Source organism: Girardinichthys multiradiatus, chromosome 23, assembly GCF_021462225.1.
Source record: "Girardinichthys multiradiatus isolate DD_20200921_A chromosome 23, DD_fGirMul_XY1, whole genome shotgun sequence".
Classification (NCBI taxonomy): Eukaryota; Metazoa; Chordata; class Actinopteri; order Cyprinodontiformes; family Goodeidae; genus Girardinichthys; species Girardinichthys multiradiatus.
The window spans coordinates 40,245,930-40,263,809 of NC_061815.1; the positions used below are offsets into that span (position 1 = coordinate 40,245,930).

At 40.2% G+C, this 17,880-nt stretch overlaps 1 protein-coding gene across 13 annotated transcripts in view; it reads right to left on the reverse strand.

The window, feature by feature from the left end:
• The window catches only part of atp11c (ATPase phospholipid transporting 11C), an 80,100-nt gene that overhangs the window by 42,133 nt on the left and 20,087 nt on the right, over window positions 1-17,880 (reverse strand). For all 13 annotated transcript variants that reach the window (XR_007036291.1, XM_047353237.1, XM_047353235.1 and 10 more), the window contains 2 exons: window positions 12,425-12,544; window positions 3,704-3,793 (listed from right to left, as the gene is read on the reverse strand). Coding sequence is in view for 12 of the 13 variants with exons in the window: in XM_047353237.1 (XP_047209193.1) it covers window positions 3,704-3,793; window positions 12,425-12,544 (210 nt within the window). In the remaining variant the exon portion in view is untranslated. The remainder of the gene's footprint in view (window positions 1-3,703; window positions 3,794-12,424; window positions 12,545-17,880) is intronic.

Genomic DNA, 17,880 nt, shown 5'->3' on the forward strand with positions numbered 1-17,880 from the left:
TTCCAGACAGACGCAGAGTCGTTGGCTGAGAACTGGTTTTGGAGCTTCCCAGAGTACAGTCGTTTGGCCTCTTTCACTGCCTTGCCAAACTTGTACTTCGCCTCTCTGTACAGGTCCTTCTCAAAATATTAGCATATTGTGATAAAGTTCATTATTTTCCATAATGTAATGATGAAAATTTAACATTCATATATTTTAGATTCATTGCACACTAACTGAAATATTTCAGGTCTTTTATTGTCTTAATACGGATGATTTTGGCATACAGCTCATGAAAACCCAAAATTCCTATCTCACAAAATTAGCATATTTCATCCGACCAATAAAAGAAAAGTGTTTTTAATACAAAAAACGTCAACCTTCAAATAATCATGTACAGTTATGCACTCAATACTTGGTCGGAAATCCTTTGGCAGAAATGACTGCTTCAATGCGGCGTGGCATGGAGGCAATCAGCCTGTGGCACTGCTGAGGTCTTATGGAGGCCCAGGATGCTTCGATAGCGGCCTTTAGCTCATCCAGAGTGTTGGGTCTTGAGTCTCTCAACGTTCTCTTCACAATATCCCACAGATTCTCTATGGGGTTCAGGTCAGGAGAGTTGGCAGGCCAATTGAGCACAGTGATACCATGGTCAGTAAACCATTTACCAGTGGTTTTGGCACTGTGAGCAGGTGCCAGGTCGTGCTGAAAAATGAAATCTTCATCTCCATAAAGCTTTTCAGCAGATGGAAGCATGAAGTGCTCCAAAATCTCCTGATAGCTAGCTGCATTGACCCTGCCCTTGATAAAACACAGTGGACCAACACCAGCAGCTGACACGGCACCCCAGACCATCACTGACTGTGGGTACTTGACACTGGACTTCTGGCATTTTGGCATTTCCTTCTCCCCAGTCTTCCTCCAGACTCTGGCACCTTGATTTCCGAAGGACATGCAGAATTTGCTTTCATCCGAAAAAAGTACTTTGGACCACTGAGCAACAGTCCAGTGCTGCTTCTCTGTAGCCCAGGTCAGGCGCTTCTGCCGCTGTTTCTGGTTCAAAAGTGGCTTGACCTGGGGAATGCGGCACCTGTAGCCCATTTCCTGCACACGCTTGTGCACGGTGGCTCTGGATGTTTCTACTCCAGACTCAGTCCACTGCTTCCGCAGGTCCCCCAAAGTCTGGAATCGGCCCTTCTCCACAATCTTCCTCAGGGTCCGGTCACATCTTCTCGTTGTGCAGCGTTTTCTGCCACTCTTTTTCCTTCCCACAGACTTCCCACTGAGGTGCCTTGCTTGATACAGCACTCTGGGAACAGCCTATTCGTTCAGAAATTTCTTTCTGTGTCTTACCCTCTTGCTTGAGGGTGTCAATAGTGGCCTTCTGGACAGCAGTCAGGTCGGCAGTCTTACCCATGATTGGGGTTTTGAGTGATGAACCAGGCTGGGAGTTTTAAAGGCCTCAGGAATCTTTTGCAGGTGTTTAGAGTTAACTTGTTGATTCAGATGATTAGATTCATAGCTTGTTTAGAGACCCTTTTAATGATATGCTAATTTTGTGAGATAGGAATTTTGGGTTTTCATGAGCTGTATGCCAAAATAATCCGTATTAAGACAATAAAAGACCTGAAATATTTCAGTTAGTGTGCAATGAATCTAAAATATATGAATGTTAAATTTTCATCATGACATTATGGAAAATAATGAACACAATATGCTAATATTTTGAGAAGGACCTGTATATGTCTTTGTCCCCATTCCTGAAGGCCTCTTCCTTATCCAGTCTTAACCTTCTGAGTTTGGCTGTGGACCAGCCTCACATTAAAACCTCTTAAGTGAATGAGAAATATAAATGGAAGAAAATATATTGTTTTGCAAGTATTCATTTTAACATGGACAGTGCAACAAATATATTTTACATTTTTTAAAGATGTCCACTAAAAACGGTTAAGCTCAATTTCTTCTATTCTAAACTTAATGTAAATCACTTTTCTAAAACTTTCAGCTGTATTTTCAGCTGCCTTTTGTCACCTTGTTTATTAATTTTTTCCATATTTCATGCTTTTGGGAATTAAAATAAAAATAGCTAATGTGAGATATAATCCCAAACTCAACTAAAAACAGAGTTGCATAAATGATGATATATGCCCTTCCTGCCTGGTCACATAATTGAAAGGAGTGCGGTATAAAATCTATGTTTCTAAACATCAAGAAGAGGACATCGATAATTCTCACTCAATGACAAAATATCAAAACTCGATCATCTTAATGCCAATTTATTATCCAATTTTGAGAAACGCTGAAAGAAGAACCCAGAAGTGTGGTACCCAGTTTATGGTGAACATATAAGCTCATGCACATATGCAGCATGCTAAGCACTAAAGAGAAATGGCTTGGAAAAGAGCCACACCATAGAGGCAGGCTGTGTAAAACTAAGAGGAAACATTTTGAAACACAACATCCATGGGGGACCATATTCCACAGTGCCACCAGTAGGCAGAGTGTAGACTGGACCATGAACTAGCAGTGTCAAAGCTTCAACCTAACTTAGAGTAGGTTTATTGCAGTTTTAAACGGAAGATCTGTGATCATGAAGAGTCGTTGAAAACAAGGGCTTTTGCACTATAGAGCCTTCTTTGCATACGACATCCGACCTTAAAGATATTTACCTGAAACGCAACACACTACAACAAGAAGAAAATAAAGGGAAGGGGTGTCAAGCAGGTTGGATAGCTCTAAAATGTGATATATGGACAGCTCTTGAACGGAGTCTTATGTAGACCCCTGTGACAGATACCTGGCACTCATGGTGAAATATAGATGAGCTGGAAAAGTATGTAGCAGAAGGATTTAGTTTTACACACATATGATATGAGAGATCTTGGGAGACATTGTTTAGTTGTAAATAATGTATCAATGCATCCTGTAGTTACTATTATTTTTTCTGAGGTATTTATTCTCCATTGAAGGTCCCAGTGGCCAAAAAAAGTTTCAGTTAATTGGCGTAGTTTTTCTAGCAAATCAGGTGAAATACGTGCACCAGTATTAATTGTAGAGGTGAAAATAATACCAATTGTAACTAAGTGGATATAGATTAATACTTGTATAATTGTAGAAGCCTAAGGTAATCACAGCCTCTTAGTTTATTTTCATTTTTTATTCGATTCCCATGTTGCATTAATATTAAATCAGGGTGTTTATTTCTTTAATACACATTTTTCTTTCTTTGCAGGAGGTCAGCAGAATTTCACCCACACTATAAAACTGCCCATTGTGAGCATGTACGGTTTTCACATCCTGATAATGTATCAAAGTAGGACTGCAGCTAAGGATTATGTTAGTAATCCAGTATTCCATCAATTATTCTAAACATTAGTCAAGTAACGGATAAAAACGGAACATTCTGCTGAATTTTCGTTTAACAACCAGCCGGCCAGAACACAGTGCACCGAATAGGTAAACCGAATTTACTGAAGCTTCGAGGCAGATAATTTGCCTCGAGTTATCAAAGTACTAGAATCATTCGAGGAAATGCTGCAGGCCTGTTTCAAAGCACTCACTACCCACATGCAAATAAATATTCTTTCCCATAGCCAACATCAAAAAAGTTTGCATTGTATACAATGAACCATCTAAACTGCAGACTAATTAACTGCTAGTTTACATTTATTGAAAATATTCAGAAAAATGCATGCACTAACACACTCTAAGGGTTGTTCCTTACCTGCACCAGGAAGATGATAAGGAAGTAAAAATTGGCAATTCTTCGAAACTGTTCAAATAGGTTCTTTGGTAGAAAGTTCCAGACTGTATACTGCAAAAGAGAAAAATATTCACCAAAGTCAGATTAACCAGCAATTATTGCATGTTTTATGTTATGTACCCAAAGTTTCAGCAGGTGTTTTGAACAAATTAAATTTGGTGAAAAAAATTAGTTTGTTGAAAACATATTTATATAACCCATGTACAGTCATGACATAAATAAGACTACCCACTAAATACTCTGTTTTTTATTAAGAATTGTTTATATATTGATGTATATTTTTTATCTAACTCTGGAAGATAAAGAAAATAATATTTAATTGCAGGTAAACAATATACCTTGTATTACTCATTAAACAAAAGCGCTTCTTAAGTCCATCTACCATTTTCTGACATTGGATTGAGGAAAGTTTTCCCCACCCCTTCACTTTCGGCTGTGTTGATGTTTGAGCGGTTTCTTGCGTGTACAACCTCTTTCATGTTACCCCACAGCATCTTAATGAGATCATTCCTAATTCTCAGCCAGTCCTTGGTGAATTTGCTGGTATGGGTCCTTAACATGCTGCAGGGTTCAGTTTTGCTTCAGCTTTATTTATTTATTAATTTTTTTTTTTTTTTTACCAATGATCTTACAATTTTCTTAAGCACCATCTGATACATGCAAAAATTCATGGTGCTTTTTATGACAGTGAACTGGTCAGGGCCTTCTGGAGCAATACATCCCCAAACTATGACAATGCTCGTCTCGTCGTCTTCCGCTTATCCGGGACCGGGTCGCGGGGGCAGCAGACTCAACAAAGACGCCCAGACGTCCCTCTCTCCAGACACCTCCTCCAGTTCCTCCAGGGGGAGCCCAAGGCGTTCCCAGGCCAGCCGAGAGACATAGTCCCTCCAGCGTGTCCTGGGCCGTCCCCTGGGCCTCCTCCCGGTGGGACGTGCCTGGAACACCTCCCGAGGAAGGCGTCCAGGAGGCATCCGGTATAGATGCCCGAGCCACCTCAACTGGCTCCTCTTGATGTGGAGGAGCAGCGGCTCTACTCCGAGCCCCTCCCGGATGGCCGAGCTCCTCACCCTATCTCTAAGGGAGTGCCCGGCCACCCTACGGAGGAAACACATTTCAGCCGCTTGTATCCGGGATCTCGTTCTTTCGGTCATGACCCAACGTTCATGGCCATAGGTGAGGGTAGGAACGTAGACCGACCAGTAAATTGAGAGCTTTGCTTTTCGGCTCAGCTCTCTCTTCACCACAACGGACCGGCACAGCACCCCCATTACTGTGGCAGCCGCACCGATCCCAGAGATACTTAAACTTGAGGCAGGAACTCCCCTCCAACCTGAAGAGAACAAGCCACCCTTTTCCAGTCGAGTACCATGGCCTCGGACTTGGAGGAGCTGATCCTCATCCCAGCCGCTTCACACTCGGCTGCGAACCGCCACAGCGCATGCTGTAGGTCTTGGCTAGAGGGGGCCGGCAGGACCACGTCATCTGCAAAAAGAAAAGACGAAATCCACTGGTCCCCAAACCAGACCCCCTCCGGCCCTTGGCTGCGTCTAGAAATCCTGTCCATAAAAGTTATGAACAGGACCGGTGACAAAGGGCAGCCCTGCCGGAGTCCAACATGCACTGGGAACAGGTCCGACTTAGTGCCGGCAAGTACAGGGACCGGATGGCCCCTAGTAAAGGGCCCCCGATTCCATACTCCTGGAGCACCCCCCACAGGGCATCACGAGGGACACAGTCGAATGCCTTCTCCAGGTCCACAAAACACATGTGAACCGGTTGGGCAAACTCCCATGAACCCTCGAGCACCCTGTAGAGGGTATAGAGCTGGTCCAGGGTTCCACGGCCGGGACGAAAACCACACTGCTCCTCCTGAAGCCGAGGTTCGACTATCGGTCGGACTCTCCTCTCCAATACCCTGGCGTAGGCCTTACCAGGGAGGCTGAGGAGTGTGATCCCCCTGTAGTTGGAACACACCCTCCGGTCCCCCTTCTTATGAAGGGGGACCACCACCCCAGTCTGCCAGTCCAGAGGCACTGTCCCCGACCGCCACGCAATGTTGAAGAGACGTGTCAACCATGACAGCCCTACAACATCCAGAGACATCGAGGATCTCCTCAATCCTGCCATCACGCATTCCGTGGTGGAAACTGAGGCTGGGGACTCGGGGTTGGACTCTTTCATCACCCAGGCTGAAGTCACCGAGGTGGTTAAAAAGCTCCGCGGTGGCAAGGCTTCGGGGGTGGATGAGATCCGCCCTGAGTACCTCAAGTCTCTGGATGTTGTAGGGCTATGACAATGCTATGCTTCACAATTCATATGAGGTTCTTTGTTGGGATTACTATATTTTGCTGATGCCAAACATAGCTTTTATTCAGGTGTCCAATTATTTCAATTTTAGACTTACTAAAGGACATTATTTTAGTCCTGATTTTTATGGGGTAAGAACGCTGTCAAAAACAATGTGTATGTAAAGAGGGAAATATGTGCATATTAGTCAATAGTTGTGCATAAGTAAAATACAAAAGAGGTATTGTATATTTTATCTATAAGAATACAAAATAAAATGTTACAGCTTCAAGAAATTACAAAGACAAAGTTCAAGTTTACACTTGTGGTTTATTCTTTATGAATACAATATGCTATAAGAGTTTGTGAATACGATTTCTTTTCTATGAGAATACGAATTTACATCAGCGACTTGGCGTCACGTGATCTCAGGCTGGTTAATGGAGCAAAGAGTTAGTCGATTCGCGTTGCGCATGCGCTGTCACACTCCTCACCGCCAGTAAACGTAGTGCCAGAATGGGAGGTAATTCAGTTTAAAAGGAATATTAGGAACAGAGGGGAGATAGGGGGGAAATCAAGAGTACTATAAATAAAGCATTGTTCTTATTTTTATGAAATGCAAAACTAAAACATAGAATTTAGTGGGTGGAGTTATACAATGATGTACAGTAGGTGGCGGTATGCACCTCAGAATTTGCTGCGTACCGCCAGCAGAAGAAGAAGCAGCACTAGCACCAAGATGACGGACCAAGACCATACAGGTCCTTCTCAAAATATTAGCATATTGTGATGAAGTTCATTATTTTCCATAATGTAATGATGAAAATTTAACATTCATATATTTTAGATTCATTGCACACTAACTGAAATATTTCAGGTCTTTTATTGTCTTAATACGGATGATTTTGGCATACAGCTCATGAAAACCCAAAATTCCTATCTCACAAAATTAGCATATCATTAAAAGGGTCTCTAAACGAGCTATGAACCTAATCATCTGAATCAACGAGTTAACTCTAAACACCTGCAAAAGATTCCTGAGGCCTTTAAAACTCCCAGCCTGGTTCATCACTCAAAACCCCAATCATGGGTAAGACTGCCGACCTGACTGCTGTCCAGAAGGCCACTATTGACACCCTCAAGCAAGAGGGTAAGACACAGAAAGAAATTTCTGAACAAATAGGCTGTTCCCAGAGTGCTGTATCAAGGCACCTCAGTGGGAAGTCTGTGGGAAGGAAAAAGTGTGGCAGAAAACGCTGCACAACGAGAAGAGGTGACCGGACCCTGAGGAAGATTGTGGAGAAGGGCCGATTCCAGACCTTGGGGGACCTGCGGAAGCAGTGGACTGAGTCTGGAGTAGAAACATCCAGAGCCACCGTGCACAAGCGTGTGCAGGAAATGGGCTACAGGTGCCGCATTCCCCAGGTCAAGCCACTTTTGAACCAGAAACAGCGGCAGAAGCGCCTGACCTGGGCTACAGAGAAGCAGCACTGGACTGTTGCTCAGTGGTCCAAAGTACTTTTTTCGGATGAAAGAAAATTCTGCATGTCATTCGGAAATCAAGGTGCCAGAGTCTGGAGGAAGACTGGGGAGAAGGAAATGCCAAAATGCCAGAAGTCCAGTGTCAAGTACCCACAGTCAGTGATGGTCTGGGGGGCCGTGTCAGCTGCTGGTGTTGGTCCACTGTGTTTTATCAAGGGCAGGGTCAATGCAGCTAGCTATCAGGAGATTTTGGAGCACTTCATGCTTCCATCTGCTGAAAAGCTTTATGGAGATGAAGATTTCATTTTTCAGCACGACCTGGCACCTGATCACAGTGCCAAAACCACTGGTAAATGGTTTACTGACCATGGTATCACTGTGCTCAATTGGCCTGCCAACTCTCCTGACCTGAACCCCATAGAGAATCTGTGGGATATTGTGAAGAGAACGTTGAGAGACTCAAGACCCAACACTCTGGATGAGCTAAAGGCCGCTATCGAAGCATCCTGGGCCTCCATAAGACCTCAGTAGTGCCACAGGCTGATTGCCTCCATGCCACGCCGCATTGAAGCAGTCATTTCTGCAGAAGGATTCCCGACCAAGTATTGAGTGCATAACTGTACATGATTATTTGAAGGTTGACGTTTTTTGTATTAAAAACACTTTTATTTTATTGGTCGGATGAAATATGCTAATTTTGTGAGATAGGAATTTTGGGTTTTCATGAGCTGTATGCCAAAATCATCCGTATTAAGACAATAAAAGACCTGAAATATTTCAGTTAGTGTGCAATGAATCTAAAATATATTAATGTTAAATTTTTATCATGACATATAGAAAATAATTAACTTTATCACAATATGCTAATATTTTGAGAAGGACCTGTATATTAACGACATTAAGACATATATAAACTTTTTAAGATTACCTGGCTTTGTACCGTAGTTTCTTGGTCCGTCATCTTGGCGCTAGTGCTGCTGCTTCTTCTTCTTCTGGCGGTTCGCAACAAATTCAGAGGTGCATACCGCCACCTACTGTACATCATTGTATAACTCCATCCACTATATTCTGTTTTAGTTTTGTATTTCATAAAAATAAGAACAATGCTTTATTTATAATACTCTTGATTTCCCCCCTATCTCCCCTCTGTTCCTAATAGTCCTTTTAGACTGAATTATCTCCCATTCTGGCACTACGTTTATTGGCGGTGAGGAGTGTGACAGCGTATGCGCAACGCAAATCGACTAACTCTGTGCTCCCCTAACCAGCCTGAGATCACGTGATGCCAAGTCGCTGATGTAAATTCGTATTCTCATAGAAAAGAAATCGTATTCACAAACTGTTATAGCATATTGTATTCATAAAGAATAAACCACAAGTGTAAACTTGAACTTTGTGTTTGTAATTTCTTGAAGCTGTAACATTTTATTTTGTATTGTTATAGAGAAAATATACAATACCTCTTTTGGATTTTACTTATGCACAACTATTGACTAATATGCACACATTTCCGTCTTTACATACACGTTGTTTTTGACAGCGTTCTTACCCCATAGATTTTCCTCTCTGGCACTATTTTTGTACTTGCTGGCCAAACCGACCATGTCTGACCGTAGATGCACTACTGATTTAGATTGCTGACTTATATCCTTTACTTGGGAACTCTTTCATGTAGATTAAAAAAAACAGTATGAATTTGTTTTTGCTGGCCATGACCATTGATACTGCTGGACATAAACACTTTTATCTACTTAAATTTCAGTGCACAGGTCTGAACAAGAAGTAACTTTTCAGCAAAACAATGTAACACAATGCTAACACATGCCTGCACATATATTTACAATGCACTTGCACAGAAACGGCACCGAGGCACTGATTATATAGGGAAACGTCGGCAGGGGGAGAGTGTTGAAATGCAGTGGCAGCAGAACGGCCCATCTCATTTTGCTAGAGAGAAAAGAGAGTAAAAGTAATGAGAAAAAAGGGGGGTGGCAGCCGTGAGTGCGGGCTGAATGTGGTGGTGCAGCAGCAGCAAAAGCAAGAGAAGAAAGGAATGTATTGGTCATTGCAGAATGCAAAAGTAAAAAGATGATGGCATGCAGAGGCAGCAGGGATCATAAACACTACAGCCAGGGTAATTAAAGACCGTTTATCTTGACATGCCGGCAGGAGCCAATTGATTGGCCCCCGTTTACTGAGACCGTCTGCACCACCATAAATTCCATGGCCATCTTTCTCACACATCTCTGCTCCGCCTTCTTATTTCTTTCACTTATGATCTGACTAAACCAGCAAGAAATACCTGTCTGAGCTTGCTGTTGATACAGGATAGATCCGTAGGATGCAGGAAAACAACAAAATTCTCCACCCTTTATTCACCCAGTTCATTATTGGCAACTATGTATTTGACTGTCAGTCAGTACTCCTTTGACAGACAAATGATCGCCCTTGGTCGGGAGCAAAGACAAGTATGTGGGGTGGAAGAGGGAGGAGAACCAAAGATGTGGGAATCCTCGGGGGGGCTCAAGAGTTCATTTTGCATTCAGTGAGTTAAACAGGAAAGGAAAATGCCCAGAGGCAGGTAAAGCACAATCCACAGTCAAGCACAAGTGCACTATTTAGTTTTTATATTCCTAAATGTCCAGAGAAAGACGCCAGCATTGGCATTTGAGGTCTTGCATACACAGTGGTGACACATGTTTTCAGCAACTTGTTCAGTATGTGACTTCAACCTGCCATTATAATTCATAACGGTTTATGAAGGAAGTACCGGTTCAGTAAGAAATCAACTTTTCAAAACTGTCTCAATGTGTTTCTCAATCAGAAACAAAGGCAGTCATTTTATTGTGCTAATTGATGACAATGAAATCCAAGTATATGACTTCAAATATCTGTGTTTTCTGGATTCCTAACTTATATTTGAACCTCATATAAGAAAGTTTCTAAAACTGTAAATAATCTTAACTGCTTTCATCTGATAAGATCATGTTTGTTTGTTTGTCTGTAGGTACTACTAAATTGTATTTGCATGATATGCAATCAGTTTTAGAGCATGTAAGGTCAACAACAAGCATTGAAAGTTTAAAATCCAAAGCCAATGATGAGGCATCATTATAAAATTCTGAAATTGTAAAGTCTCTTAAGCTTTGATAACTTAAAATAACTTTTAAATGTGTGAATAACATTGTCGCTGAGGTGGTTAATCAAATGATTTCAAAGCAAACCAACAGCAGGAGATATAACAAGGAGAGCTGTAAACCAAGATTCTCATTTAAAAGACTCCAGATTTGGAAGGTAAAAACTAGAACTTATTACTTACACACTAGAACTTACTTACACCCTGCTTACACTGCTCAGCACATTTTACTGTATGTACTGTGTTTTTCTTTCATTAAAGTCTTACTTCACTGTTAGTTTTAAACGGGTTTCTTTGTAGTTTTACAGGTTAACTTCTTAATAGTATTAAAGTTTTATTTTAGTAATAGTTTAAAACAGGTTTCTTTGTATTATTAGCTTTAAATGTTAAATTCACCGTATATTCCGGACAACAGAGCACACCTGATTAAAGCCGCATGCTCTTTTTGAAAGAAAACCAATTATGTACTTGTGCAGGCCACACCGGATGTTGAGCTGCGGGTGTCCCACGTTGTAATATGATTTACACAGAAAGATATTACACGTGAAGAATTTTGACCTTTTAACTTAATCCGTACGGTAATATAAACAAACACATATTGCAAATGCTTTTTTTCGAACAGTGGCTAACACGGCTACCTTTAAATATACGTACGTCATCAGTAACACACAAAATTCGTTGCTAATGCTTTTTTTTTACTGAACAGTGCGCAAACAACGTTCCAATATCTCCTAACTGCAGCCTACCAGGTCACAAGTTATTGATCGCCTTCTTCATCTTCTTTCTGCACACTGAAACCATCAAAGTCCTGTTCTTCAGTGTCCGAATTGAACAGCCTCAGGATCTCGTCACTCACTTCAGCCTCTTCATTGACGCCCTCACTTGAATGCACCCGGTCCCCTTAATCACACAGCAGTCCAGCCTTTCGAACCCCGTTCGTGATTTCCCATGTTGATGAGGGTGAATATAAATATCTGATTTACAACATGGGTAATTGAATTGTGAAAGTGCTCTTGATTTATCGCACAAGTTCATTGGACCTCTTTGAACTAATCATCAATTTGATTGGTCTACTGTAACCAGGCAAAATTTTTTTGGCGGCATGAAAAAAAACATGTATTAGCCGCACCGTTGTATAGGCCGCAGTGTTCAAAGTGTGTGAAAAAAGTAGCGGCTTACAATCCGGAATTTATGGTATATTATATATATATATATATATATATATATATATATATATATATATATTCAATAAATAAATTGCAAAAGGTGAAATTCATTCATCAGATGAAACAGTGTGTGTATTGCAAGAGTTTTGATCTGATAATTCAAATCAATTTATTTATTTAGCAAATTTGAAGCATGCATGTAAACCAAAGTGCTCAGCACAATAAAACAAGGACTTTCACAACGACTGAACCGTTTCAAACTGATTTCTGCTTTTCCTGTTTTTAAAACATTTATATATTTTTTTTTCCCCCAAATCAGGCAGCAAGGTACTTTAATTTGCACTGACTTATATTTTAAATTCTTAAAGGGGTTGTCAGTTAAGTAGGCACCCCTGCAGCATGGCCTAGGACAATCATCCATTTCTACTGGTAAAACAGCACAGGGTAACCTAAACCTACAACCTCCAAATGTGAGTTTGAGCTAACAGTATTCTTTGCATGCTAAAGGATCTTTGTGAAAAGAGTTCAAGTTTGAATACGCCAAAGGATCGGATCAACCAAGGTGCATACTAATGCCAGTCCCGAATGTGGCCAAAGTGAGCTTCTTACCTTAGAGGACACAATCCTGTTATCACAAAACTTGGGAGGGATAAAAGCCTCATTGGGGGGACATGACTTCTGGCCGACGTAGATCGTCCTGCTGTGAACTCTTCCCTCATCACCACCAAGCTAGAGGAGATGGAAAGTGGGGGAGGACAAGGGGAAAAGGGAACAGAAAAAGGAAGAGAGGACATATTTAGAATTGAATTAAAGGTTTAGTCATTGAACAGGCCATGTGAGTTCTAACACTCTTTGTTGTGGGGATAATAAAGTAAAGCTTGAAAACAAAGTAATGATTTTGAAAAGTTTGCTGTAAAAATAAAAAAAAGTAAATACTTGAGAACTGTTTAACTTATTTTGAAAGCACTTTGAGTTGAGGATTTTGTCATGAAACATCACAAATTATTATATTTCTATAACACATGGTGCTCACATATAAACCTTTAAAAAACCCTTGAGCGACATCCAGGACTTTCCTTAAAAATAATTGGCTGTTTCAATACTTTTTCACAAAACAAATCAGAGGTAGGGCTGAAACAGTTCATTGGATTTTCCTTGTTTAATCGATTATTGAAAAAAAAAAAATCGTCAACTAATTTAGTAATTGAATAAGCGTAAACTGGAGTATTCAGACTCTAAAACATGCCATTTGCTTAGAGAACAACACACTCATGGTGCGGCGCTGGTGGTGTAGGGTATTAAGCACGCGACCCATGTACAAGAGGTTTTGGTCTGTGATGTGGCGGTCAAGGCCCGCCCCTAGCGACATTTGCAGGATGTCTTCCCCCCTCTCGCTGCCCCAGATTTCCTCTATCTACTGTCAAAAGCTCTGGGAAAAATAAAGGCCACTAGTGCCGCAAAAAAATCTTAAAGAAAAAAGAACACACTCAGAGCAATATATACATTTCCATTTAAGATGGAAAGATTCGTTGTCTGTAAATACGCTCTATCCAGAACTCCTTAAAGGGGACATATCATGCAAAATCCACATTTTTTAGCCTTTAAATACATGTGTTGTGTACTTGGGAGTCTGTAGGAGTGCAGAAAAGTTTAATTTAGTCTTTCCAGTTGTCGCGGAGATATCTTTATATTCTGTTTGGGTCATGTTTTTCAGTCCGTTCAGTTTTCTCTATCATCGGTTATGTTTTTCAAACTGTTTCGTCACAGTATTTGCTGCAGAACAGCTAAATAAGGTCATGGACTACAGGCTGATCAATTTTGCGTATATGCCATATTTCTCGCTGTGATTTTGTAGTCCAAGCTCAAGGTTGCCTACATTGAAACAGTAAGTTCAGTTCGGTTGTTGGGTGTATTAACCCACACAGTTCATAACACCGTCCCCCTGCATCAGAACCTCTTTAAAGTGCCTGGTTAAATTTTCTTTTTCATGGAAATGTTCCCACATCAGTGGGGAAATTCCTATTTCCCTACTTCAAGGACGAGTTATTCAGCAACCTCCGCCAGTATCAAGAAAGATTTGCTGAAAGACTTCATCTGATTAAGGGTTCAGTTCCTTCTGTCTATGGAAACAATGGATGCAGCAAAGCTGTAAGCTGCAAATAACGCTAAAATAACAACAACCTTCATTTTAGACATGAATTTATTGTGTGTTGATATGATGTCCTGGCCATTGTTTTGCTTATGTTAGTGCTGTGTGCTGGTTTTAGCTCCTTGAGGACAGAACCGTAGTACTGCATGTTTTAAATATTATTATTACATTAACAGTTTTGCATTGTTTTTGCCGTTTTTGTCTTGTTTCTGCACCGCTAGATAATTGCTATTAAACTACAAAAATGACTGAATGGGTTAAAGTGCAGCACTCTTTGACCTCGAGGGGGTGGGGTGCGAAGTGCCTAAACAGCATTTACAGAGGAGGCACCAACACGGGTTGCTCTCAGAGGCACCTCAGAACAGAGGTAAAAGAGGAGCCTGTGGAGGTCCAACAACAAGGAATTCAGACCATAGCATTGCATTTCCTCTTTATATAAACCACAACTGAATGGTTTTAGTGTGAAAATGAAGGATTTAAAACTATGATATGTCTCTTTTAAAAGAGATAGTTTTAGCTTCACCTGGTTCAAAACCTCCTATTAAGCACCTTTTGCTATCCGATTATTAATCAAAACAATAGTCAATAGACGTATCCATTAGCAACATATTTGTTAGCTGCAGCCCTACACAGAAGCCTGGTCTCTTAAGACCCCATCAGATCATACTTTCAATCCGTGAGCTTCACATGTTGTGCACACCTTTATGATCACCTAAAAGCATCAACACAGAGGAGTGGGTTGAAGTGGACCGGCCTCTGGGACAATTCTAATCCACCTCAGGACATAGTCCCAGTGCCTATACAACCATAAGATGGGAGGGTAAGCCATTATGGAAAATGTGTAACATACACATTGCTAAGCAGACTCTGTTTTGGATAACATAGTAAGGATGGTGTGGAAAAAATTTGCTTGTACCAAAAAGTACATAATGTACAGTATCTGGACAGCCAATATGAACTCAGCCCTATCTTACAGAGTACAGAAATGGAGAAAACAGTTTTCATGCATAGCGCTCGTGTCAGTGCAATGAATTATACATCATGCCCTTTTGCAATATGCCTTCATGTGTTGAAAGCACACAGTTCCAGACTGATATGAAAGACAAAGTGAGCTGTAAAGAGAGCTTCATGTTTTTGTTTATCACAAAACCTTGATCTGACAGCAGCTTTTGTTAACCTTCCAGGATTTCTGTGTCTTATGTAAGTTTAAAAAAAAGCTATAACTACACATAACTCTTTAACTCTAAGAGAAAAGATCTGCTTAGTTAGTCAACATAGTTACTCGATCATTGACAGGTTGAAAACAAGACAAAAAAATGTATGGAGTGCACTTTCACAAGATGCCATCCTCAGAATAAATACCAAACATGAAAGCATTAATTTAAATGGTAATTACTCAAACACCTCCACTGTTCTGAAGGACTGACAGAATCCCTTTCAAAAGGCTTAACTTATTCATGCTGCAAACAATGTCCTTCTGTTCAACTCCAACAGTCAAAACATTATCCAAGTAGAAATCCCATTCGCATTTTTTAAATAAAGCTATCAGTTCCAGTACAAGCTGTACTATACAGCAGCTTTTGTGTTACTGAATTATCATTATTATTTTACTGGCATGGGATCTGTAAAATGTAGGGTGAGAGGACAGTTTACCATGAACATCTGATCCTGGACCAACACCAGGGAAGGTGCGAATGATGGCCACCTGGACTACAGTCTGCACAAAGGCTGTTTCTGACGAGGTTATATTAAAAGATATCCTCAAACACTTGGGAGCATAATATATGCAGTATAATGACACTGGTACTATGACTTCCAGTAAAACAGTCACTTAATTTTCATAATGAGCATACAAGAAAAAGAAAAGCCCAAATTCATAATGCCCATTGTGAAACTGTTTCCATCTTCTCTTCAAACCAGGCTAGAGGGGAGTGCCAACATGGTTACACAATGCCACCATGTTCGCACCTCAGCATGAATGTCAAGAATATCATATAAGCATACAGACACTCCTTCAGCAGGACCGGATGGGCATAGCTGCCACATAAAAATTACAGACAAATAAGGAAGTGCAACAAGATCTGACAAGTCATGCATAACTAGGTTTACTATGTAAAACAGCAACCAGGACCAGCTCCATGGCTTACACTCGCACAAAACTCAGACGCAGTGGTTGACTGAAAACAGATTCCAGACTTAGAAATTATTAAATTACTTTTAATTACGGAAGAATCAATCTGAAAATTTGGGCCCATATCAATATCACATATTAATATTGGCTTTGCTGCTCTAAAGCTGTACAACAACCTGTGAAATCAATCCCCTTTCTCAATGAGCAAGAAAAGGTTAAAAAAAAAAATATATATTGAAAACAAAAATAGACAAGGAAGTACTTGTTACCATAGGCTGCAAGCATAAAAGAACCTTTGAACAGATGTTTATTCAGTGGTGCATTCAATGTAAATATAATGAAGGTCATGACATGGCCCACTTCATTTTAAGCAAATATGTTATTGCAATGTACATGTGAACACCAGTGAGATGAAAGCCAAACATGAAATGCTAATGTAAGAAAAAAAAAAACAGCACTGCTTTCATTATATTTGCCTCATCGTCAAAGGTCAAACAGAGCCACTCGAAGTCAATGACATTAGCAAGTAAGAAAAAGAGTCAGCTGTCAGTATGTCAATATCAAACTGTAGATTCATTCTTAATGAAACAGCATCGGCATAGATCAATAAAGCAAACATGAGCCAGGAAAAATGGTGCATTAGAGAATTGACTGAGGCTAAAACTTTACATTGAGTTATGCTCTAAATTGAATTATGAACACATTGTGAAATGAGCACAGAGCAAAGGGAGGGAGGAAAAATGATCTGTAGAGAGCTGAGAGAATGCAAAGCTGAACTGAGCTACTGCCAATGTCCTGGTCATGACTCTGGTCTGAAGACACTGTGTCCTGTCACGCCATGTCCCTGTTGAGTGACTATCCTATTTTTCCCCAAACAATACCCATTCATCCAGTTACCAGCCATTAAACAATGTCTAAGCTCTCTTGCTATTTAATTATCTATAACTTGGGTAACTTTAATGAATAAGATTCATTAAATTCATCAACGTGTTTTCAGTTGACCTGCTAATGCCTCCGAAATCCACTCACTGATTTAACTGTTATGCTGTCTAATAACAGATTGCAGCAAAATGTTGGAAAAAACTTACTATGTAAAGATTTTTATTTGTATTCTTCTGATTAATATGATCAAAACATCAATAAAAGGTAGATGGTACTAATAATGATAATATACCGCTGTTTAACTGCTACAAGTATTTCTATCTCTGCATACATATGCAATTTAAATCTTAATATATTCAATCCAAATTATTTTAATCACTACACAACTTAAAGGTTAAATATGCACACCATCCACTGTGTTTTTATTTTAATTTAACTAATTAAGGCTGCACAATATATTGCATTTATATCGTCGTCATGATGTTAATGTATCTAAGGACTGTTTAGAATGCAATATGCATTGGTTATTATAATCCCAACCTCAGGAAGATATATCCAACTTGTTTGCCATTGCAAAAAGCTGGATATATCTTCAAGCTGTAATTATAAATGATTATCAATCTTTTTTTTTCTTTTTACCGTGTCCTGTCCAGCAGAGTAGCACTCAGAATTGTTTTCTGAGTGCAAAGAAGAAGCCCAACAAATTTACTTTCACGAGTGGAGCATTTTGGCTAACGCTATATTGCTCTGCTTGATATTTATAAAAGAAACTTTATTAGACAGTGCTTTGGGATTATTTTAATTGCAATGGACACAGAGACGGAATCGAAAAGGAAAAAAAAAAAGAAGCAAGGAAGAGAGATAGGTGGGGCAAAAAGGAAAGAGGGAGATGAGAAAAGAATA